Genomic DNA, 25,272 nt, shown 5'->3' with positions numbered 1-25,272 from the left:
CTTGAATTCTGTATGGGCAAGGAAGACAGTAAGACCATATTTTTTCTGGCCAGACAGGAATTTATTTTGGGAAATTGCTTACTTCTGCATCATTTAGATTTGACTTTGATCCACTACAATTACTATCTGTAGTTAAAGTTTATAAAGCAATTAATACTAGAAAAAAACATTTGGTTTCCTCATTTTTCTTTATTGTATTAGATATTTATAGCATTTCTCCTCTTGCTTATAAGGAAAGAATGCAATAAATAGTGAAGTAAAATTTGCTTTTCATCCATTCTTCAGATCACACATCCAGTTATGCAACTGTAAAATTAATTCTTTAGCATACCGTTTTGTCCTTGTTCATGTGTTGAAAGAGTTATGGAAATGGAAACCTAAACAGGGCATGGAAAGGTAATCATTGTGGCAAAGCTGTCATATTTTTCTTCAGGACTCTCTGAAGCACCCTACAGTGAGGCACTTCCTGAACAGCCAGATGGGTGCAGAAGGCTTCACCGCAGAACATATAATCAACTTTCTGCACAATGGATCTTCAAGGAGCCGAGAGAAGGGAATGGTGGACTTTGACTGGCGGAACATCTTCAGTGCTGTAGACCAAGTTCTGCGTTTGCTCAGTCAGTATTTAGAGGTAAATTTAGCTCTGCCCCTTCAGGGAATAGTTGTAGAGGATAACTTAAAACCAGTTACACAGTACTGGGGTCTGTGGTAACAGACAAGAAAGTTAAAATCATAAAATCTTTGTTTGTTTCAAGTTGAATCTCATTATTAAAACCATGTGTTTAGAATAATACAGTGCCACAAGTACATGAATATTTATTATTTTAAAAAGTTCCATTTGATGATCTTCAAATGCTTTACTCAAAATGTTGGTTGAATGTCTGAATTTCAATGCTGAGAAGTAGAAAGTGAATACAAAACCGCAAAGAATTGTTTTTTTGTAGTTATTAATAACCAACAGGCCACTAATTTCAGCATGGTCAGGAGCAGAGGAGCTAACAGTTCTTTGCTAAGTCCCCTTGCAGGTTTTTAAGCACCTGATCAAAATTCCATTGAAACCAATGAGGGAATTTCCACTTGTTCTGTGGTCACTTCTGACAAGATGTCTGTTTCTTTCCTGTAATCTGTACCTCTCTTCTCTAGCAAGTTTTCAGCGGTGCCTTCTGAGGATTTTTGAAAGAAAATTGATACCAGTTATAGGCAGCTGGATTAAGCCTAACTCCTAATTTCAATCCAGTTCAGTCTAAAAGACCATTTGTCCCCTACGAGAAGGCAAGAACTGAAGGTTTATCTGCCTTCCTACAGCTAGTACAAGAAGGAACAATAAAGGCTTTGCACAAAGCTCTGCTGATTCATTTAATGAACTTTTCGTATCACGTTAGCAGAATTATTTCTTGTCAAACTGAGTGAAATATATTGTGTGCAGCAGGTCAGTGCTGGAACATTAATAATATCAGAACAGTTACTGTACCTGGTAATAGATCGTTGTGTCATAATGTTCTTTGTAATGAGCTTATTTCTTTAAGTCTGCTGTTTACATGGAGTTGTAAGCACTTGAGAATGTTATCCCACTGTGCCAGACACAATGGCAACAAATAGCTCCCTTTGGGGAATAGCCTGCTCCTTACCACCATAGTATGCAATAAGGACAGGTGTGTTACTATATAAAATATCTTTTCACTTTCAAACTGTGTGAATTATTGCAACACTCCTGTCTTGTCCTATATTCTTATAGAAGCTTTGATTTCACTCTACTCGTGCAGAAGATCTATAAGCATTTGTGTTTTGTGTTTTGAACACTTACAACTTCCTTTACTGGACCCCTGGAAATGAGCTTATGGTGCTCCTCAGCCCACTCCAGGCATTGTCTGTTCTGCAGTGAAAATCTAGACAAGTTCAGTTGCTGTCAGTACTTTGCCAGTATCATTCTCACAGATTCCCCTGGAGAACTGAGTTCTTCTGCAGCTGAAATACAGATCTTGAAAATAATTCCTCCTGATAAAGAAACAGCAAATAATCCTCCAGACCCTGCAAAGGCACAGTTCCACAGGAGGAGTTTGTTATGCACACACTGCCACTTTTGCAAGAACTAAACTGAATTCCTAAACTCAGCACCATGTGGGATAAATGTACTCCCCAAAAATTAAAGCAACATGAGCCCTCAGTCTGATTTTATTTCTCTTCTACCATGCAAAGTTTTCTGCCTTATTTTGCTTTCTGATATGAAATTCTATATATTTTAATTTTCTGAAGCAAAAGGGAAAATTAACATCTACAAACACCAGGAAGAGTAAAGCCACAAAATAGTGTTATCAATTTAAGCACTGTTCCGTTGTGATTTTAAAAAGATATTTTCATATAGATCCTGTTAAGTTGTGATAGTACAAGTTTTAAGGGAAACATAGCATGATTTCTCACGGGGAAAGGTTAAGTAAAGGAGTCTTTAAGATTAAATAACAAGTACCAGTATGACCCCTTTGATGTGGACCAAGTTTTAGTTATTGGCTTGCAAGAAATAATTGAGGAGATAAGATCAAACAAGTTAGCCTCTTGGAATTTTATGAGGCAAAGGAATTCAATAAGTATCTTTTCCATCAGTCAGGGGTTACTGCTACTCTCTGGTAATATTTTGCCAATTCTGAAAGGCAGAAGCTAAATATACAAACATACATATGTAATTTTACAGACAACTAATGCTTGAGTATATAGCATTCACAATCTGTTTTACAATGCCTGCTAAGTAGGACCTAAATGGAGAAACATAAAGAACTTAGATTTTGATTAATTTTTGTCTTGTATATGCATTAATAAGAATACAGTTTGGAGTAATTATAGAGACTAAGAAAGAAGACTTTTTTTTCATTGAGACAGCCACTAAAAAGGGCATATTAGCTTAAGTCAGCAGGTAAGTCATGTGTCAGAATTCAGCAGGTACACAATATGACCAGTTAGATAAATCAATGACTTGTCTGATGTTACAAGGAGTAAATGTTGAAATACCTAAGACACATTAAAATCTAAACATATGCTCTGACTTTTTCTAGCACTTCACTTGACAAAGCGCTTTTCATTTGAAGTCCACAGCCAATATTCTTTTCTTGACAGATCAGTCATCCTTTAGCTGTCTAGTATTCACTCAGGCACTTCCTGGGCTGAAGAAGGGAGGAGAGAGTCAGCTTTTAATAGTTTCCTCATAAAGCTGAAAATAACAACAGTTTCAGTTGAACCTACTTTCCTTTTCTGTTTTCAGCTACTCATGTTTGCTTTAATGTATACCTCTTACTATTTTATTCCCATGCAATTTTTCTCTTTGTAATTATTTGTAGTGTTTGACCTTGGATAAATTTGAAGGTTATCTTGATGAAACTCAGCTGACTCGTCAAGCCCTTTATCTGCTGGAGGAAAACAAATTATGGGCTGCTGTGGTTTTTTCAGACTTAGAACCTATAGCCAGCAATCTCCCGCCACATGTAACATACAAGATCCGAATGGACATAGACGCAGTGGAGAAAACAAACAAAATCAAAGATAGGTATTTACCTGATAGTTATTTCTCAGTTCTTGCCTGCCATAACATAAATATGAGAGACATAAGGCTGTTATAACCTGTGTTGGACACATATGTAAAATCCAGCTATATTTGGTAATAGTTACTGTGCAGTTCAGCGCAGAGTCCATCGCCAGTTACCAGGTGCAAACATGAATGGTATCACTCTTGTGACAAGCCCAGCTGTGGGGAGGTGCAGGAATATGAGGCAAAGGGATGACTCTGCTCAGAATCTGTTCAGTAACTGCTTCAGTTTATAGATGGTCCCACCATTGGGAAAGACAGACAAGAAAATCCTGCATGGATTGTGACTCAGCTCACCTGGACAGCAGAGCTGCTCTGCTGTTCCTCCTCAAGTCCTCACAAAATAGACTCACTTAAAGGGATATCATTTCTCAGGATTGTCTGCAGAAGAATATAATGGTATCTGGTAGTTGCAATCCAGTTGTTCCAATTTAATCTCCAAGGATACCGTATTCCAAATACAGTTTTTCCTACTCTAGAACAGTTATTTTGCTATGGGACTAATTTATGTACATTTTAGGCCAATATTGCTATTCAAAGTCAGTGTAGAGAAAATCAAAGGAAAAAAGAGCCTTCCACTTTCTTAAGCAATATGTTCTGCTAGACCAAAGTCTAGAAAATACAACTCCAGGCAGTGTCCCTACAATTTCAGTTGCTAAGATTAATTGATTAATTTGCCCCACAACCCTTCCCTAAAGTCACTGTTTTCCCAAATGTTTCCATATGAATTTTCTTTTGAGATACTGGGATCCTGGTCCAAGAGCTGATCCTGTTGATGATTTACGTTATATCTGGGGAGGTTTTGCATATCTCCAGGACATGATTGAGCATGGGATTATAAAGACGCAGACCAGCACTGAAGTGCCATTGGGAATTTATCTGCAGCAAATGCCATATCCATGTTTTGTGGATGATGTGTGAGTAAAAGCAGTTTGTCTTAATTATTCTATTGCTGGATGGTTTAAGATTCTCGAACACCAGAATTAACCCTAAATTATGAATGTCCTAAGGTATAAATGCAAGAGTAATAACAGAGACACAACTGAATTAATTTGGTTTTTTCCTTATCCTGTTATAACCCAGACTCCACAAGCCACCTTTGCCAAGATTCTACCCCTAATCCCAATCCTGGCCTTCATTTCATCCAGTGTCCAGGACTAAAATAAACTCAATATGCTAGCCCCTTAAAAGCAGCAGTTTTCTTCCCTGTTCACAATGTGCCTGCTCCAGTGCTGCAGTCTGTAAAACTGCAGCTGTCCTGGTATGCTTTTCACTCAAAAAACAAAGGCATTAGAGGAATCTTTTCATACTTCTGTCTGTGTGCTCTGTGCAGGAAAATGCTACTACTTCTGATAAAAGCAAATTGCAGACACATAAATTGACCTGCTATTTCCATCACTCATTATGTGTTGATATGAGAAAACATCACTCTGGCAAGCCTGCTGTCCATTTTTTCTCCACTGAGAATATTGCAGAGGCAGAAACCCCATCTTTGCAAAAGTTTTCTGACGCCTGCAGTAGCCACATGCATTTCTGGGCTGATATCCAAACTCAGTGATGGCCTCTGCAGAGATCCTACTTAAGTGAGGCACATGCAGCCTCATGGTAACCTGTAGGCTGTGCTGTGCATGGCCTGGTGCTGGTTACATGTGTCCACCAGCAGGCAAAACTCAGTGTGCCCCAGGCCATATCACAAAAGCATGGGTTTGTTTCTCCAGACCAGATTGCTTTTCGGAATGTTTTAGTGACAAAGTGAAGATTTTCCCTTTGTTTTGAAACTGACATAGCTTTGATAGCATGTTGCAAAAACATAGTTTTATAGGGCTGAGACTTAGGAAGCTGAAAATTTCTTGCTCCTTGCCCTTAGCAACTATGAGCTTTTGGCCTTTAAACAATCAACACTGAATTCCCCAAACCCCACAATACGTAGCAGTGTTAATTAGTAGTATTAAACAGCTCACATAAGGATGAACATGTACCCTGGGAGCCTGAATAATAAAACCATCCACATCAATCTTTACTAGGGAGAGGGAGATGTGTTCCCTCATCTTCTTCACAAGATAACTCTCCCAGCACAGCAAGGCCATCAATGCCAGGGAGACATTGTTTATGTTAATGTGTTCCCAGACTCAGCAAAATGAAGATTAACAGTGCAGCTGACAAACTGTGTCCTGCACAGGACCTTGCTTAATAACTCCTGTAACTATAGCATGCTTAATGGAAAACTGCCTCTGGCTCAGCCTTCACTGCGTGCCAAGGGGTGTGGTGAGTTGGCCATGACTGCATGCCAGGTGCCCACCAAGCCTCTCTATCACGTTCTTCCTCAGCAAGAAGGGAGAAGAAATTAAGATGGAAAACAACTCATAGGTCAAGATAAGGCACTTTGCTAAAGCTAAGACGAAAAATAACCCAAAGATTCATTCACTATTTCCCATCCAGCAATGTCCAGCTGTTTCCTGGGAAACAGGGATTCATCATGCATAGCAGTTGCTTTGGAAGACAAGTGTTGAAAATATCAAATACCCTGCACTTTCTCCTCCTTTTTCTTAGATTTTACAATATGGAATATCCCTTTTGTCAGTTTGGATCAGTGGTACTGGTTGTCTCCCCTCCCAAGATTCTGCCCCCGCTGCCTAGTGGTAAAGTGGGAATGCTGGAAAAACAGTTCAGATGCTGTGCCAGCACTGCTCAGCAGTAGGCAAAACACTGGAGTATTATCAACACCTTTCTAGCTATTCATGCAAAGCCCAGCACTGTGGGGGCTCCTAGGGGAAAGTTAACTCTATCTCAGCTAGATCCAATACCCTGACTCATGATTTGTAGGAATTTCAGCAGCCTTGTTGGCAGCATATGATGCTTTTAATGACTCATTTGTTTATTTCTCTTGTCAGTGAATCACAGAAAGACAGTGACACTCCTATATTGTTAACATTAACATATGTCTTAAAATATTCTTTGTGGATCATAGTAAAGGCATTATGGAAATTCACTGTGAAGAGAGATGTATTTTCATGAGGCACCAAAAATTTTGTAGCCTTCAATAACCCTTAGAACCTCTTTTTAAAATAGAAATGACATTCATTTGTCTCATGGGAATGCAGAAACCATTACTTTATTAATATTTAGGATGCTTATGAAGATTACTAGTGACATGCTATTGATGTTTGGACTGAAAATTTACAGTTCTGTACTTAATTAAAGCACTCTTCCCCACTCCTTTTCCTTTTCATTTTGCTTTTCATCTAGTATTTCTCTGTTTTACCTAAATTTAATTTATTCCTTCTTGCTTTGATAGCTTCATGATCACCTTAAACCGCGCCTTTCCCATCTTCATGGTGCTAGCTTGGATATATTCAGTCTCCATGACTGTGAAGAGTATAGTGCTGGAGAAAGAAATGCGTCTGAGAGAGGCTATGAAGAACAGGGGCATAACCAACGGTGTGATTTGGTGCACTTGGTTCCTAGACAGCTTTTCCATGATGGCTGTGAGCACACTCCTCCTCACAGCTCTGATTATGGTAAGAACAGCTATTCTCAAACTCACTCTTGTGTTTGCACTCCTGAAACCAGTTTGCTGTTGAGAAAGAATAGTAGCCATTGACAGGGAGTTGTGAATGGTGGAGGCCTGTTTTGATCACAGCATGTAGCAGGCACATTCTTCTAAGATCTCATAACAGCATCAGCACTTGACAGAGACAGAACAATAAATGCACTAGTAAATATTTATTGTGAGATCCCTCATAGAAAATACATCGGGCTGGTTACTCTGTATGTCATATTTTCTGTAGGCAGATGCAGATTTCCCAATAAATAATAAGTGTTGTTTTAAATCAAAGAGATAATAATTTGCAGAATTTTAATCTTGTAATTCACTATATGTGATTAATTTTTAATATGCAGTGCTTGTCTGCTTAGAAACTGTGCAGCTATTTCAATGGAAAAAGAGACTGCAAGAACAGAACTTCCAGTAAAACCTAAAAAAAAAAAAAAACCCACCTTTTGCACCAGTGATTCAGAATTACTGTAATTTTTATAACTTTTCAGGACAGTTCAGATGTTGTCTCTGAGGACTACCTTTTGTCTCCACTACCTGAGAATCAAGCTTAATATTGAGAGCTTGCTGCTATATTTTATCATATAAATTTATAGCATTTTGATAAGGAAGAATGCCCTTGCATCTTTTCTGATGTGGGGAGCTGGTATTGGTAAAAATACATAGTTAGGGTTCAAGCTGCTCTGTATTATCAGCATTTCCTGATGAGTTGTAGTTCCTGGTGTTTCCATTGCAGCTTGGGTGGACAGAGAAAGCTCGCTTTATTTGCTACACTGGTTTAATTAAAAATCAGGAGGTAATTAATATCAGAGAGGAATGTGCTTGTACCTGTAATTCACTTTCTTTCCCATATTTCACTATGCCAGTGTGAGGCACCTTTGTAAATACATTCTTATGAGACATTGCATCCCTGTTGATAAAGAAATCAGTCTCTAAGGCTCAGTGGGATGTTGCAACCATGCTGGGACCTACTTATAGCCTGAAAGACCTATTTAAGGATTATATAAACTGACCTAATAAATTGGTCTCAACACTGGTTTTAAACACTACATAGATAACTGGCAGCAGTCCCTGTTCTTCTTGAGAGGGAGTGTTTAATCCACAAAAAGCTCTAATGAAGAAAGGTCAATAAAAGTTCACCCAGTGGGTCAGTTAATAACAAGGATCTCTTAGAAATTGCACTTGGATTCCTCAGATGTGATATGCTTCTGGTTGAATAACATCCAGGTGCAGAAGCTTTATAATTTGCCTTTAGTTTTATTGTGGGTTTTTTAAAGATGTGTTTTATAGCACTTCCTTACATTGTCTTTTCTGTACATCAAGCAAGTGGATTAAGGGGATGGTGTGAAGAGATAAATGAAAGTTTACTGTAATATTTAAAATTGTTTTATTTAAAATGCATGAGTTTCCAAGGGGGCAGATCTTGCTTGGAATCATTTACTTGTTAAGACAGGGGCAGCATGTCTGTTTTCACTCACTTATGAATTTTGTTCATTCTGTTTTACTAACCTGAAGTCACAATCCAAGAACAGGGATAAAGTTAGATGAAGGATTTGTTATTGTAGCGACTTCAGCTGTTGAAACTAATACCTGGGAGAGTTAGAAGTCATATTAGGTAAGACTGGCTTATTACTCTTTATCTGTTAGCTTCTAGAAAGCAGCATTACTTGTAAATTTTTCTGTTTTCCTTTTGCTTACAGCATGGACAAGTGCTACATTATAGCAATCCATTTCTATTCTTTCTATTCCTGCTGACATTCACCACAGCCACCATAATGCAGTGTTTCTTGTTCAGCACCTTCTTCTCCAAAGCAAATCTGGCAGCTGCCTGCAGTGGAGTCATCTACTTCACCTTGTACCTGCCCCACATCGTCTGCTTCGTCTGGCAAGACCGTCTGACTGTTAATCTGAAGATCCTAGCAGTAAGCCTTTCACTGGTTCCATGGCATCTCTGCTCCCCTTCTCACAGTGCATATGTGAATCACAAAGTATTGCACGCCTCTTCCTCTTGGCTTTTGCTGTTTTAAATGTTTTGAATATTTCCTTGTAAATCAAAGCAAATCCAGCTTCTGGTATGTTTAATAAATATGAAGGCAGTCCACAAAATGGGGACAGTTATCTTTTTCATGTGCTGTAACCTACTAACACCCTATGTCTGAGGATAAGAAGACCTCAGTTTCACATTCCTTCTTTACCTGAACCATAACATTAATAATTGAATCCCAGCGCCAAAGTTCTGAGAAATATCATTCATCTAATGAGTTGTAGACATTCTCCATGCAGTGCTTCCTTGTTGGTTCTCTTCCATTTTAGGTAAGATACTTAACAAGTCAGGGGAGCTGGAAAGTTCTTGCTGTTTCTTGAGATGGAGCCATGATCTTACAAAGTTACTCAGATTGATTTTTTGTTGCCCAATGAATCAGGAAGGAGAGCGGGTGTTTTGAGTCCAGTCTCCCCATTTTTACCAAGCATTCTAACACCATAGGTAAAGGAACTGTCTTCTCATCTTGCACTAGGAAATATAAGGAAAAATTAAAAAGAAAACAAAAGACTTCCAAAGGTGAAACTAAGTGTATTAAGTTATAAACGAAGTATAAACTACTGGTTTATTAGGTTTTTGTGTTAGAATCAGCTAGCAGACGTGACAGGGGAAGCAGTTATGGTTTTCCATATCCTGATCATCTGGTGTACTTTCTGTCATGTTACTTGTAGTGGCCCTGCCTCATACACTCAGGAAATACCTTGTTTCACCTAGATAGTTAATGGTGTATGCTGTAAATTCTAGATGCACCTATAGTATTTTCCAAGCAGACATTAATGAAGAGAAAAAAATATCTGTGAAGATTACCTAGTAGTTAAAGAAAGTACACCAAGGTTGAATTCAGTCTATTATAGCTAAATACTGGTTAGAATTGCAGGAAATTAAATATTACAGGCCAATATAAAAGTGAAACCACTTTTCTCATGTCATTTGTTAGGCAAGTTTTAAAGTCCAGTCCCTAAAAGGGGGTTTTTTTTGTTTGTTTGTTTCAGGTTTTTTGTTTTCTTCTTATGGTGGTGGTTTGTTTGCTTATTTTTTGGGTTTTTGTTTTTTTTTTTTGCGAAGTGTCCCTCTGTAAGGGCTGAATGTTTTTTTTTTTTCCCTTTATTCCAGAGTTTGCTTTCTCAAGTAGCTTTTGGGTTTGGTACAGAATACTTGTCACGCTATGAAGAACAAGGTCTTGGCCTACAGTGGGGTAACATCAGAACCAGTCCCTTGGAAGGAGATGAATATAGTTTTCTGTTTTCCATTAACATGATGGTTTTTGATGCTTTTCTCTATGGAATTCTTTCTTGGTATCTCGATAACGTTTTTCCAGGTACGCCAGATACAAAGTAGTGATAGTTGCTGCAAACTGTGTTAGTCTGATCAGTCTCTGCATATTTCACTGGCAGAAACAGGGTGTTTGACCTTGTAGACTAGGAATCTTATCCAGTTTACCACTACTGGTTTATTAAGGATTTCCACTTTTCTCCTTTCCTTTTTCCTCTCTCCTGTTATATTCCTGAAAAGAATAAAGAAAGAAGAGAAAAAAGGAAGATGTGATTTCTAGTCCTGTTTTATAAATTAAATAGAAAATAAATCTATAAAAACATCATCTGTTAAAATCCAATTTGGGTACATACTTTTCCTTTGAAAAGTTTCAACCATTTCTGTGAGATTCCTTTAAATTTTTAAAAATATAGATTTGATAGTTCTAATTCACATATATACTTTGGTCACATTATGCAAACTGTTTCTTAAAGGATGGTACTGTTTCCTAAGACACATGCTGTGTTAATTGTGTAAGTTCCTGTGTGGATTTATTTTATTTCTAAATGGAAATCATTATTCTAGTACAAAGTCACAAAAGGATTTTCTTTGGTGTCAATTACAAGATTCTGAAACCTACTGTGTGAAAAAATGATTTGTCCTTCTAGTTTAAATGGTTATCTTGCTTCATATTGAATATTGTTACAATATATTAACTGCCGATCTTATGCTGTACGAGCAAGTGAGCTTTCTTGTTATCAGTTTATTACTCCTGCATGTGAACCAGTTCCAGAAGATGTTCTTGGCAGACTGCTTTTTCTTTTTCTCTTTATCTTTCTTTTTCTCTTTTTCTTTTTCACAACTCTGTTTAAAGAAGAGTGGACAATTGACTATTTGCATGAACATAGCGGGAATTAAACAATAGAAATTGCTTCATTAATAGATACATTTTTTCTGTTAGCACTTTACACAAAAGTAGCATCTTTGGGGGGTTCTAGTTAGTAGCTTCACTTGATCTCAATATTTGCTGTCTTGTCTTTCTGCTACTCTCTTTCTGTAGAATTTCTCATAGCATTTCTCTGTCACACATATGCAGCCCTGCCAAATTAATGCTAAACTATTTGAGGTTACTACAGGAATTCCCTGGATAATTCTTTGAACCCTATGGTTCTAGTCCTGCTCAAGTCTGCTCTGAAACCAGCCATTCATTGGCACAATGGCCCTTTGGCTATTCAAGCATTTTGCTCCATAACAAATTTCACTTGGGTTTGCATTCATCCTGAATGAGAAGCTGTTGTTTTAGCCACCAGTTTCAGAGGGGAATAATCCAGTCCATAACAAGGCAGACTGTTTGTGAATGCAGACTGAGAATTTCTGTGCATGAATAGGAGTACAAGTGGTTGGCTGAAACACAGGTAGTAACACTGTTACTTCAGAAGTAAGCACTTTCATAAGCAGTGGTTTTCAATTAATAAAACTGACCAACTTTTTATGAGTATCACAGATCCTCTTGAATAAGTAACACAAGGCAAATAACATCTGGGTTCACAAAGATGCCAGTTTTAAACATAGAAGCTCAAATTCTTGCATTCTATAAATCAATATGATCCAGGAAAGCAGTATAGACTTCCAGTAACTCTGATATGACCTGCCAAGAACTGGTAATGTTATTGTGCTGTCTCTTATCCAAACTGAATTAACCTGTAACTAAAAAAGCCCATTTTTGTTTAAGAATAGGTTTACACTGTTGTCACTTGTCCTGAAAGGCTGTGTGCTGAAATAAGTCAGAGTGTCTTTTCTCACTACCAGTTGTAAATTCAGTCCCAAGGTAATATGTGTAAATTTAAAAAGCTTTTCAGTCATGTCAAGCCTCAACTGTTAAGTGGGCATTAAAAGAAAGTCCCTGAGTGAGGCTAGGATCCCACCTTAAGCAGTGAGCTGCTGCCTAGTTGGTAAGGATTCAGGGAATAGCTTCATTCTGCAATTAAACAACTTTCTACTTAAGACAAGGTAAGGCAAGTCACATCACATTTTCTGAATATTTTACTGCTGTCCAAAAGAAAAATAAAAAAATCTGTGAACAAAATCTGTTCTGTCACCTACTTGGTACATGGTTTGACCTTCTGATATGCAACACTAGAACTGCTTAGATGAATTTGTGCCTACTGTGGAATGGGGTTATGAAGTGCACTTTACCTACTTACTTTTGTTTTAGGGGACTATGGGTTACCACAGCCTTGGTATTTCCCTGTGCTGGAATCCTATTGGCTTGGCTCCAGAAGCCCAGAAGCTGAGAAAACAGCAACTGCTGATGGTGAGTTCTTTTAAAACTTTGGTTTTTAGAAATAACTTCACTGATTTGTTTAAAGGTGACTGTGTAATATTTCCATTATCTGGCATGCTGCAAAGGTGAGAGACTGCCAACACTGGGAGTCTTGGCAAGTGCCTTTGAACTTGGAGTGGCAGTGCTATCATTAGAGTCATTAGAGGTGAATCACTGTTCCATCTGAGAGCCTTTAAGGTCTGGCTTAACAAGCAGCATCAAATCCTCACTCTGTAACCCACACCTTTTTAGACATTCACAGAGTTCTTACTGCTCAGTACAGGATCCATGAAATGTTAACCTTACACTTAGGTTCCCTACTTTTCTAAACCTGACTCTTTTCTATATAGTTTGACACTAATTTAAGTCTCTTTACTTTTTGTTTGTAAGCAAGATCATAATCTATGCCACCCTTGTACCAAAGTGAATAGGCTCAGTAAAGTGCCAGCAAGTTGATTAGGAGCTGGAGCGTGTTACATACAAGATGCTGAGAGAGCTGGGTCTGCTCAGCCTAAAGAGAGAAAGCTCAGAAGAGCTAGACTTCTCAGATGTGTCTAGTGGAAAGATGAGAGACAATGGATATAAGCTTGAAAAAAGGAATTCAGATTCAATATAAGGAAAAAAGTATTTATTATAACGGTATTTAGAACACTGTAACAGGTTGTTCATAAAGGTTGTGAAATCTCTATCTTTGGTGATAGTTGCCATGATATGAATTGGCCATATTTTTTGAGGATTGAACAGGAAGTCTTTGAAAGTAATTTCCGATCTAAATTATTCTGTTATTATCTCAAGTAGCTTGATTGTACTGATTGTTATTTCATCCTCTCTTCTACAAAGCCCTTGAAAAGCTCAAGGCTTAGGATTATTTCCTTTTCAGCAAAATACCTCTAGAGATATGAGGTTATTAAATTTTTGGTAATTAAATCTTGATTACTTTTGGTTTCTATAGAGAAATGTCCAGAGTCAGAAGGGGTGGATCAGAAGACCACGGAAAGGGAAAAAAATGAATGCAACACAAATAAATCTGAAGAACCTGAAAAAACAGAAGAAAAGAGTGACGGCCAGGGGAAGAAGGATGGTAAAAACAAACAATGTAAACACAAACGAGAAAAAGAACCCGGCGAGCAGGGGAAGCCTAAGACAGATGTCCAGGACAAAGATGAAATTAATAGTAAGGAGAGAGAGCAACCTGAGTACTTCTGAGATACTATACTCATTGTACTTCATACCAAACTAGACATAGCAGTGATTGGAGACAAGCTACAAGAGCTAGTAGGGGCCCAGTAGGTGAGAGCATGTAACTGCCAGAGCTGAGCACAAGAGAGACACTGACGCTTATTTATTCTTCCACATTCATCATCCCTTAGAATATTTTAGCCACCACACTTAAGACAGCTGGCTTCCAGAAGAGCTCCTTAACTTTTTTTTTAATCACACAAATGCAGGCTGTTTCTTTGGCAAGTTTGTTTTCCTGCTGAGGCAAGCCTCAGAGACACATACTTTGACTCTTTAAAATTAAACAGAGCCATGACTTCAATAAAAATACACTGAGGAGAATGTTCTTCCCTCTTAGTCCCACCCCTCTTTTTTTTTTTTGCTTCAGTAGGAAAAGTTTGGTTTCAAAGGGATTTATCTGAAGTGCTCCGTGTGTCTGTCTGCAGCCTTTTCTGATGCTGACATTAGCCATCACGTAAGAATTCCTGAATGACCTGTCTTGTTTTTAAGCCCCAATGTCTTCTTTTGTGGTGAGCCAGAGGAGTTTTCTGTATGAGATGCTCAGAGGAATGCATGTGGATTCTGTAGCACAAGCAACTGCTACAGGCATCTCTGAGCCTTTTCTGACTCTTGAAAAGCAAGAGATAAAAGTGGGGTCATCAGAGCTCCTTCACGTAGGCACTGAAAACATGCATTCAGGGTGAATGGAAACAGGACAGGACTTCAAAGGAAAAAGACAGGCAGAGGTTAAAGGTTATTTCAGCCAATCTTCTCTTAGTACTGCCTTATCTTTTTGGTGCTTTACTCCTTGGTTCCCAGGTTCCAACTGCTCCATGGCCACAAAGGAAGGGCTTTCTGCCTGTCACTGCACAAAAAAAGCCTGTCTTCCCTTTCAGCCACCCAGGAACTGGGAAGCAAGAGGAGAAGCCAAGAGCAGACCTAGTACAGTTCAATGACAATGAGGATATAGAATCAAAATGGAGAAATATGTATCACAAAAAAAAGGGGGCTCAACCAGTGTCCTTCAGGTGATGCAAAGCAGATACTGGGGGAGATCATCAGAGGATTTGCCTCACTACTTGTCAGTGAGTCTTGCAGACAAGACTCAAATATGATCGAAGATTATGATACATATAAAACTAAGGAAGGTGCCTCAATTGCCAGTATATGGATAACTATCTAGCAGATTTCATGTGAACTTTTATGAATACAGAGATGATTCTATTTGTCCCAGCAAGGTAAATGGAAACCTAGATTCTTTTCACAAGTCAAAAGAAAAATTACTAACAAACATAATTTTATCTAAAATAGTGCTACCCATTCTATATTGATTATTGCAACTGTTCTGTAATATACACAGCTCTCTCATATACACAAATTTGGAACTTTTTCCTGAGTCCTGTTAGTGATAATAATGATAGTCACAAAAGCCACTGGTGGATGTGGGGCTGGTTTCACCCAGCTTTGCATTGGCTGCTCTCCACACAGGCCTGCTGGGTACTAAACAATTTAAGTAAACTGCAATTGCAAAATAAGCCTTCTTACAAAGGCTAAAGCACTCTGTGTAAACAAAAGTGGACAGGGTCTTTAGTTTCCGTTTCTCAACTCCCATAATTCACATTGCCCAAGGGCTTAATTTACTTCAAAGGAAGTTTGTTTTGTCTAGAAGCTGGTGCAATAAAAGGTCTTGATGGTGCTATTTGCAATAATGCATTTTTAATCCTGAGAGAAAGCCATCTCATGTAGTGCTCATGTTAGGTACTATCTCAATCTTGACCTGGTCTCAGCAATGGTGTAAATTTCACCTACCAGGATTAAAGGCAAATTTTTTTGTTGTTGTGTTTTGTTTGTGTTTGGGGGAGGTTTTTTAAGCATCATGGTCAAAGAATGCACAGCTGGGCAGATTATTTGAATGGCAGATTTCAGCCTAGCTAGAAAGGCAACCTGCTGCTTGTTTAATGTAATCTCTCAGCCTATCTAAGTATTTCCAAAAAACAATTCCAAATAATCTTCCTGCTACACAATGAGAACAGAAAGCATGTTCAGTTTCCCCTGGTCCAATGAGTTACCTCTCCACAGACCACCACAGTTCTGGGCTCTGCTTCTCCTGCCATAGATATGAGGGTGAATCTAAATAAATTGCACTGCAATTAGGAATCTGGCCTTAGATTTGTACTGGTGTGTCTTGGAGAATCTGGCCCTGGAATATGATGCTGTATTATGCTGGGTATGTGCTATTGCTTCTGCACTTCTGGGTATGTGTTGTCATCATCAGAACTAGGATTAAAACAGGTGCTTTGATTCTGTTTTCATTTTTGATTTCTTGTCTTTCAAGTAAATACCTTCTTTGAGCCCGAGCCAACAGGATTGATTCCAGGAGTGTGCATTCAGAACCTGGTGAAGATTTTTGCAAACAGGCCCAAACCAGCAGTAGATGGGATAAATATTACTTTTTATGAGGGTCAGATCACAGCCTTCCTCGGTCACAATGGAGCAGGAAAGACAACTACTATGTAAGTATCTTGTTTTAGAAGAAGCAAATCCAGGGTAGTGCTGTATAGCTGGGGCACTCTTTTCACTCTTCCCTTGTCTCCCTACCACCCCTGCAGCTGGCTTGACACACAACATTAGGCCTTTTCCAGACAGGGAAATGCTGCCCCTAGGCATAAAGAAAGTATTCTGGATTAGCGAAAGCCCTGGGAGGGAATCATGCATGATGCAAACAAGTGAAAGTCCAGAGAAAATGAAGCGATTCTCTCCCCCAGAATTCATTTCCCATGGCTAAACTACCATAGGTGAAGAAAGAGAAGGATTTTCTGGATGAAAGAAAGAACTTGCAAGCTACTACATTCTACATGTTCTTGCTTTCTCTGACTGGCTCTAGGTCAGTCACATCTATTGGTCTGTGTGCAATGGAGTGTAAAATACAGGCCCTCTTTAAATAAAATGGCTACATGCATGCAAGATCCATGTCCAGATTAAAATGTCCTAGAAACCTAGCATCCCAGGAAGCTGAACTTCAAGGATGTTTATTTTTCTTTATACAGAACCTTATTTGGCAAAATAGGATTAATTGGTGAACAAATCCTTTTATAAAGCTGTGACAAGATCATCAAATATTGAAAGAATTTAATGTGTTTCATTATTACTTTTCTTGGCAGAATACTTTAGGGCTTTTCAATTAAAAAAAAATTATTTCAAAGGCACTTTAAATTGCCTTATAATTTTTTTAATTGTTTCAAAAGGAATATCTTCAACCCAAAATAAAAGCATCCTCATCTGCTGAAATGTTTTGTAAATTTGAGGGGGTTTATTCTTCTGATAAAAACAAAATTTTTTATTACTTTGAATTTTTTTAAACTGAAAAATCCACTAGTCACCCAAATCTATTAAGATATTTACCTATTTACCAAATTTATAAGAGATTTACCTATTTACCAAATTTAGCTATTTACCAAATCTATTGAGAGATTTCACCCATTTACAACATAACATTTGGTCTTGTAGTTTACAGAAAATAAAGATTTAGGGCATGAGTCAGGAAGGCCAGAGACCTCAAACCATTATTCTTTTTTCATCCTACTGAGCTTCATTTTAGACCCATTTATATGTAGCGGTGATATAACATGCTGAACTAAAACAGTTTCTTGATGGAAGCCAGAACCATATAGACAGTTGTATCAAAAATTACATTAGCAGATCCATCAGATTCTCTGTAGCAGATCAAAAGTACTTACATACATGCTTTTCACTGGGGTTGTTTCATCAAGGCCTATTGTAAGAAGTCATCATGCTCCATCTAGTGGAATCATGTAATGTAGCTTCCTTATCTAGCACAGAGAGATAGGAGAGGGGGAATTTCCTCATTTTGTTTTCCCAGGTCGATACTGACAGGCCTCTTCCCACCCACGTCTGGAACTGTGCTGGTTGGTGGCCTGGACATCCAGACTCACATGGACTCCATTCGGCACAGATTAGGGATGTGCCCTCAGCACAACATCCTATTCAATCAGTAAGTGTCACTGTACTGGCTTCAAGGAGAAGCATCCCAGTCTACATGTGTGATAATCCCCAGAGCAGGAGAAATCTCCTGCAGCATTTCACTGGGAGCAAAGTTTCTTAGGAAAATAACAATGTTCCTGGTGTTTTCTGTAATAGCGTAGGTTAGCAGGAATTATACTGGAGGTTCATGCACTACAATTTAGAACCACTAAAGAAAAAAAATCTGAATTGACCGTGCAGTAGCAGGATATCTTTATGCCTATTTCTTACTACCACTCAACCACTTACTGCTTTCTCTGGTGATTTCCAGCTTCACTTCCATTAGTTTGTGTTCATCTCAACAGCAGACTCTCATCCATTTTATTCCCATAAATGGATGGTTTGATGCCTGCTATACCTGTTCTTTTAGTAACAGGTTCTGCTTTGAAAAGGCAAAGAGACTATAACCTGCAAGTGAGGTATGTTGATCCCAAAGAAGGTCTTTTAGGGTAACGCAACCTCTCTTCCTTTAGCAAGATAAAGCTAGAGTGAATTTATTGCTGCTTGGGAATAAAAACAGTTTATTCATTTAACGTGCCTTCTTGCCTTTTTGTCTGATGTCACAGCCTTACTGTAGCAGAGCACATCTTGTTTTATTCTCAACTGAAAGGAAGATCCAGGGAAGAAGCTGAGCAAGAGCTGGAAACAATGCTGGAAGACATGGGCCTCACCCATAAAAGAAATGAAGAAGCTCAGAATTTGTCAGGTGCCCACAGGAATTTTCTAAGATGTTTTGTCCTTCTGCCTTTTCTTTGTCTCTCATAGAATCATGGAATTGTTTTGGTTGGAAGGGAGGTTAAAGTTTATCTAGTTCAAGCTGCCTGTCATAGCCAGGAACACCTTCTGCTAGACTAGGTTGCTCACAGCCCCATCCTACCTGGCCTTTGGGTAGTTATTGGTCAAGTTACATATTTGAGGCCATATTCTGACACATCAATGCACACTGGGTGGATGCTTTCTTTTCAAAGAGTAAATGGGACTGTACAAATAGTAAAGCTAGTACAACGTGTCCCTAAAGCTTCTGTGTCTTATAAATATGCAACAAATTCAAATATACTTGAAGCTATTAGTTTTAAATAAATAAATATATAAATATATAAATATATAAATATATAAATATATAAATCGGTTAATATAACAAATAAAACAAAACAAAACCTCCTATTATTTCAAGGCAAATGAAATACTATACTATCATTCTGCCCCACTGTATGGATCAGTGCTCCATACAGTGGGGCAGTATTATTTGGTAGGAGTAGTTTCTTCCACTCTGAAGGTTCAAATACACATAGTGTATTTTAATAACTCTCACTTTCATATCCAAAGTCTGATTTGAATAAACAGTTGTCTGTTCTTACACTACTTTGTCCTGATTGCAACTACAAAAAAAAAAAGAAGGTTTGTTTCAGGACAGAAGATGAAAACCTCATAGCTTCCTGCTTTTGCTTCAGGCAAGAAGCAGAAAATGTAATGTGTAGATGGAAAATATTTACTATTTATATATATATATATATAAAATATATTATATATGTGTTTTTATATATATAATATATATATCTGGTTTGAATTTCAGAAGAAAATTTACTATTAGTTTATCTTTGCAGATATGTGTCTTAAGACGGGTTTCATTTTACTTGTAGCAGTTTGTCCCCATACCAAAAAGCAATTTTAATTATATCCCCATGACTTATATAACTTGTCTTACACTCCTGGCTATGTTTGTCCTCTGGCAGGTGGAATGCAAAGGAAACTGTCTGTTGCCATTGCTTTTGTGGGTGAAGCAAAAGTGGTAGTCTTGGATGAGCCCACTTCTGGAGTTGATCCATATTCCAGGCGATCTATCTGGGATCTTCTGCTGAAATATCGCCCAGGTAAGAGATTTGAGAGTAGAAACTATTTGATTTTTAGTGGGATTTTTTAAACTTGTCATAGTTGCAGTACATGCCTGCTGTGTAAACTGTCATGAAGTGGTATATGAATACAAGCAAACAAGATTCTTTGAACAGAATGGTTGTGGAAAACCTGGGACTGTCTTTGGTGCAGACAAATAATTGCCAAAAAGCTAAACACAGTTTGAAGTTCCAAAGAGAGTCCATGCCTTGAACATTCCTCCTTGTTCCTTCTAGGCAGAACTATTATCCTGTCAACCCATCATATGGATGAGGCAGACATCCTTGGAGACAGAGTAGCCATCATATCTCAAGGGAAACTCTTCTGCTCAGGCTCTCCTGTATTCCTAAAGAACTGTTTTGGCTCTGGCTTTTATCTCACCCTTGTTCGTAAAATGAGAACCACAAAAATGGGAAGGGCTACAGTAAGTATGAATGTAGTACGTGTAATCTGAGTAATACTTGCACTGCACTAAGGTAAAAAGCACTTAAGTGCTGCTTTTCACTATGTCCAAAACTGCAGTTAATCATATGATTATATAATTATGAATATCATATTAGCATGGTTTGGGTTGGAAGGGACCTTAAGGATCATCTAGTTCCAACCCCCCATGCTGTGGGCAGGGCACTTTCCACTAGACCAGGTTGGTCAAACCCCATCCAGCCTGGCCTTGAACACCTCCAGGGTGGGGCATCCACAGCATCTCTGAGTAACCTGTTCTGGTGCCCTCACAGTATAGAATTTCCTCCTAATAGCTAATCTAAATCTACCCCTTTTCAGTTTAAAGCCATGCCCCCTTATCCTATCGCTACATGCTTGTAAGAAGCCCCTATCCAGTTCATTTGTAGCCCTCTTTAGGTGCTGGAGGGTCTCTAAGCTCTCCCTGGAGTTGCCAGGCTGAGCAACTCCAGCTCTCGAGTTGCCTTTGCCCATATGCAGGTCTTTCTAATTATTGCTTTTGCAGTACATTGATTTTAAACATCAGGTAGTTTGGTAAGTAGCTCAGACCCTAGAAAAGTCTACATTTATCCATAGCTGAACCGGCCTCTCGCAGCTTGGAACGTAGGGTTCTGGGTGCTTACTGTTAACATAGTGCTTCCAGTCCTAGTAGCAACACCATCTGAACACTCATGGCCCCTGCTGATTGCATTCCCCCAGGTATTTTGTATGTAGTTTAGAACTAATTTGTGCAGATGGATTTATGTTTTCTGCATTGCTTAATCCAGTCTTCAGATGATTTTCAGTATAGTATGTTCAGGACGCTCTGGATATGACATATTTTTCATTGACTCAAGCTGTTCAAATATTGACAGCCTTTACATCCTGTTTTGAGTAACTGAAGCACTTTAATAATTTTTTATCTCTTGCTTGTTCATGCTAGTCATTTTGTAGCTGTGGATCTCAGTGCTCCTGCTCCTGCTCCAGCTGTGTGCACGGGGGTGAAGAAGGAGCTCCAGAGATGGAACTGGATGGTAAGATGCAAGATGGTTGAGCATTCCAGCACACAGCTATGTCTCCTATTATGCTGCAATCTTGTCTTAAAGATCAATGCTGCCAAGGCCCACTTCTTTGGTCCTTGTGTCTAACATTTGTATTCTATTGTAAAGTGAATTTAATAAGGGTTCTTGGTGGTTTTGCTTACCTTTTTTGTATATATGGTCTCAGGTACAGATGATGAACTGGAAGTTTGTATGCTTTACAAGTATGGTGTTGAGTTTTTGTGTAATTTTCTGAGGCATATCTACAGCAAGGAAATAGACTTTCACAGAAGAAAAAGTAATTTTGGCTTTTCTGCATAAGATAAGCATTTAAGTAGATATTCCTGAAAATTTAGTTGTGCTTTATTAACAAACCTGAAATTGTTTCCTTCTACATAATTCCAAAGCATAATTAGCAACATAGCCCAGTCTAGTGCAGAATTAACTGAGGTATCTGTAAGTTATGTAATAGAACAGTACCCTTTTAGTGCAAACAATAGCTATTGAAATCATGCTTAATATGGTTAAATATTCATTCTATGAACACTCTTTTCACTCCCCACAGGAGATTTAAATGAGCTAGCAGAAGTAATCCACCATCATATCCCAGAAGCAAAATTAATTGAAAGCATTGGTCAGGAACTCATTTATCTTTTGCCCAGTAAAAACTTTAAACAACGATCTTATGCCAGTCTCTTCAGAGAACTGGAAGAAACACTGGATGACTTGGGACTCAGCAGTTTTGGAGTTTCAGACACACCACTTGAAGAGGTAACAGATTAAAATACCTCCTGACCTCATCATAAGCACCAAAATGTTTACTGAGACTATTCCTGTTCTTAAACATTTAATTCCTAATTCCTACAGTGTCCTTCAAAATCTAGTCCCATAAGTTGTGGCACACTCAGAAGGGCCTAGAGAAAGGAGAAAGGATCCAATCCTTAATCCATTGTAGCCTTGCGAAGCCTGACTGATTAGCTTGAAATGCATCCCTTTTTTTTGGTATCTTTGTTCATTCATTTATTTTCTGAGGTATTTAATAAGAGACCTCTGATTATTGATGATAATACGAAGTACTCAAAAGGTATCCGAATTTTCTTCTTTTATATTGAAGGATAATGTATTGTGTTCTGAAGGTCAGGTTACTGTAGCTATTCTTCTCCTAACCAGAAAATGTATTTCTCTGTGGCAGGTTTTCCTAAAGGTCACAGCAGAAGCTAACTCTGAAATGCAAAAAACAGGTATAGATCCACAAATCCATATTTGATTAACTTTTCTTGAGACCGCTTTTTATTCTGAATGTCTGTAAAGAGGAGTTTCAGAACTTTCAGTATTTTATGTGTTCTTGACAAAATAAATTTGGTCAGCAAATATCTGGTTTTAGGGCCTGACATCATACCTGAAAAATAAAGATTAAGTCAGCAGAAAGACTTCTATTTAGATTGGATGAGGTTCTTAACTATGCAAATAAAAGTGGAGTGTCAAGCACCCAGATGTCAATGGTTTTAGTAGCTGTATAAAAAGTACTTTGCTGACTATTAGTCCATAAACTAATAGATGATTACACTGATCATCCTGCTGAGTAAGAGGAGAGTTAACCTATATGATGTCACTAAATACAACCACAGTGCAACAGTCATAATTAAAGCAATATGGAGATAGAATATATATGGTTGGTAAAATCTGGACCTCATTAAAATATCTGTGCTACTTCATGTATGGAAGATAAAGTGTCTTCTCTGATGCTTCTCATCTTAACCTAGGAGATACTCAAGGAAATGGTTCTGCTCTTGGCAAAACTCCTACTGAGAACAAACCAGCTGAACAAACTGCCCTGAAAACTAATGATGCTTCTCAAATGCCAGTAGGCAGACCAGGAGACCAAAATGAAGGCAGAGGGTCCCGACAGTATAAAGGCTTTCAGCTTGTACATCAGCAGATCAAAGCGCTGCTCATCAAACGCTTCCACCACGCCTCCCGCAGCCACAAGGACTTCCTAGCACAGGTATTGACTGACTTGTGCTGCTCTAGGTTCTTTCCCACAACATTCTCAACACTGTCTTTCCAGCAACAATGGCCCTATGGAAAGCAGTAGAGGTTCTGCAAATGACTCCAACTATGTGCTATTATGACTCCAACTCTTTAGCCACTTCTTTTATTTCTTTCTGCCTGGAGTCTACCAACTGCACCAAGTTTATGATTCTATCACTACTAGCCCAGTGTTTTATTTTTAATGTAATGCAGTTCTATGACAGCCAGAATTTTAAGCAAAAGCACTGTAAATTAAATTGTTGATGTTCAGGAGTTAAACCAGATTGGATCTGAGTACTGCTGCTGTCCTTCCTTTGTTTATACAGTTTATGGGGTGTATCCAGTGTCACTCTACAATGTTTATACAATAACCTAAGGTGAAGTTTTTGTGTTCCCTGCAGGTTGTTCTCCCTGCTAGTTTTGTGTTGCTGTCTCTAGTACTTACAGTCATTATTCCTCCATTTGGAGAATATCCTGCCTTAACTTTACACCCTTGGATGTATGGGCAACAGTTTACTTTCTTCAGGTAAGAGCAATCATTTAAAATACATTTGTCACACATACACCTTTTTCTCCCTAGAGTTTAACATCATGGGGCCCTGTCTCACTGATTTTTCTCATTCTGTGTGATGTAAGAGAAGATTCACTTCACTGGAATCAACAGATTTAAGATAGCTTGAAATTGGTGCACCTGGAGAATACAACTGTTAGTGCATCTAACAAATAGTCTTTCAAATATCTAACTTTGGTATTCTCCTCTTCCTACCTGATTTCAGGACCTCAACACTTATAAAGTTACATAGCCTATCTAACAGGAGATCCAGGCCTCCACAAATAAAAATGCAGAATGCGTTTTTCATCTTCTGCTTACTGACTGTGACAGCACTGAGAGAATAGTAATGAGGATTCAGGCCTTTTTTGAAGAATGCTGCTATTGGACTTTGTCAGAAGTCAGCTTTAGTATTAGGAGAAAAGAGCCATAGCCTGTCAACCATCTCAGAATGTTCTAGGTTTTTACACAAATAAATAAAACAACTGAATTATCAGCATTTGAAGGGGGGCAGTTGGTACTGCCATATGGTTGTCCTCCTCTAGTTGCTATGTGTATTACAGTACAATAGTTTGAAAAAATATTTTATGAAGTACATCCTATCTTATCCCCTTAGCAATGAACGGCCTGGCAATGAGCAGATGGTCTCCCTTACTCATGCTTTCTTGAATAAACCAGGATTTGGAATTCGCTGTATGAAGAATCAGCCTCTTTTGTAAGTTGCTAAATAATTTCTCTTGAATGAGATCCTAGCAGGATACTTCTACTGGAACTTCAGTAGTGGAACAAGAATGAATTTCCTTGACTCTTCACAAGAGCCAATGCTTCAGATGTGTTGTTGGCTATATATAGTACTGGATCAAAAGTAAGAAACAAACAGCAAGATAACAATGCCACCGGATTAAGAATGATTCACTGTGCTCAATGTGACTGACTGGAAACCAGCTCATGCAGCTTGGTATTGGGAGTTAAGCAACCTTGAAATTTATGTCAGTACATCAGTAACCTCAGGCCCAGATCTTTACAGCTTCCCTGGCACTTTCCATGTCTGAGTCACTTCAGGTTCCTCCAGTTCCCATTGGTGTGTTTGGAAGCAATAACTTCAGCAATCAATCAGATTGTGAAGTAGCAATAGGACAGTGTCTATGATTTGAAACTGTTCTCATTCTGAAGTGAGGGCAGCATTAGTAGAGCTCCAGCTTTTTTGTCCTACCTGCTTACTCTGTGAGTCCTTCTTTGGAGCCATTTGTCACTGGCTTGCAATGCTTTGACATTTGTTACTTTTCTCCTGATTCTTTCCCAGCCATGATATCCAGCAATTTGAT

General features: G+C 38.4%; 1 protein-coding gene across 1 annotated transcript in view; it reads left to right on the top strand.

Moving 5' to 3' along the window:
• Window positions 1-25,272, top strand: part of ABCA4 (ATP binding cassette subfamily A member 4) — a 65,024-nt gene that overhangs the window by 20,335 nt on the left and 19,417 nt on the right. Inside the window, exons 11-29 of the mRNA XM_030279192.4 lie at window positions 434-631; window positions 3,327-3,532; window positions 4,312-4,488; window positions 6,867-7,089; window positions 8,825-9,046; window positions 10,279-10,483; window positions 12,632-12,730; window positions 13,692-13,913; window positions 16,293-16,470; window positions 17,838-17,969; window positions 18,565-18,704; window positions 19,732-19,869; window positions 20,125-20,312; window positions 21,270-21,360; window positions 21,932-22,137; window positions 22,559-22,607; window positions 23,130-23,371; window positions 23,799-23,923; window positions 24,564-24,662. Coding sequence (XP_030135052.4) covers window positions 434-631; window positions 3,327-3,532; window positions 4,312-4,488; window positions 6,867-7,089; window positions 8,825-9,046; window positions 10,279-10,483; window positions 12,632-12,730; window positions 13,692-13,913; window positions 16,293-16,470; window positions 17,838-17,969; window positions 18,565-18,704; window positions 19,732-19,869; window positions 20,125-20,312; window positions 21,270-21,360; window positions 21,932-22,137; window positions 22,559-22,607; window positions 23,130-23,371; window positions 23,799-23,923; window positions 24,564-24,662 — 3,140 coding nt within the window. The remainder of the gene's footprint in view (window positions 1-433; window positions 632-3,326; window positions 3,533-4,311; window positions 4,489-6,866; window positions 7,090-8,824; window positions 9,047-10,278; window positions 10,484-12,631; window positions 12,731-13,691; window positions 13,914-16,292; window positions 16,471-17,837; window positions 17,970-18,564; window positions 18,705-19,731; window positions 19,870-20,124; window positions 20,313-21,269; window positions 21,361-21,931; window positions 22,138-22,558; window positions 22,608-23,129; window positions 23,372-23,798; window positions 23,924-24,563; window positions 24,663-25,272) is intronic.

The sequence above is a fragment of the Taeniopygia guttata genome, chromosome 8 (genome assembly GCF_048771995.1).
Source record: "Taeniopygia guttata chromosome 8, bTaeGut7.mat, whole genome shotgun sequence".
NCBI lineage: Eukaryota > Metazoa > Chordata > Aves > Passeriformes > Estrildidae > Taeniopygia > Taeniopygia guttata.
This window is presented reverse-complemented; position numbering and strand designations above follow the sequence as displayed.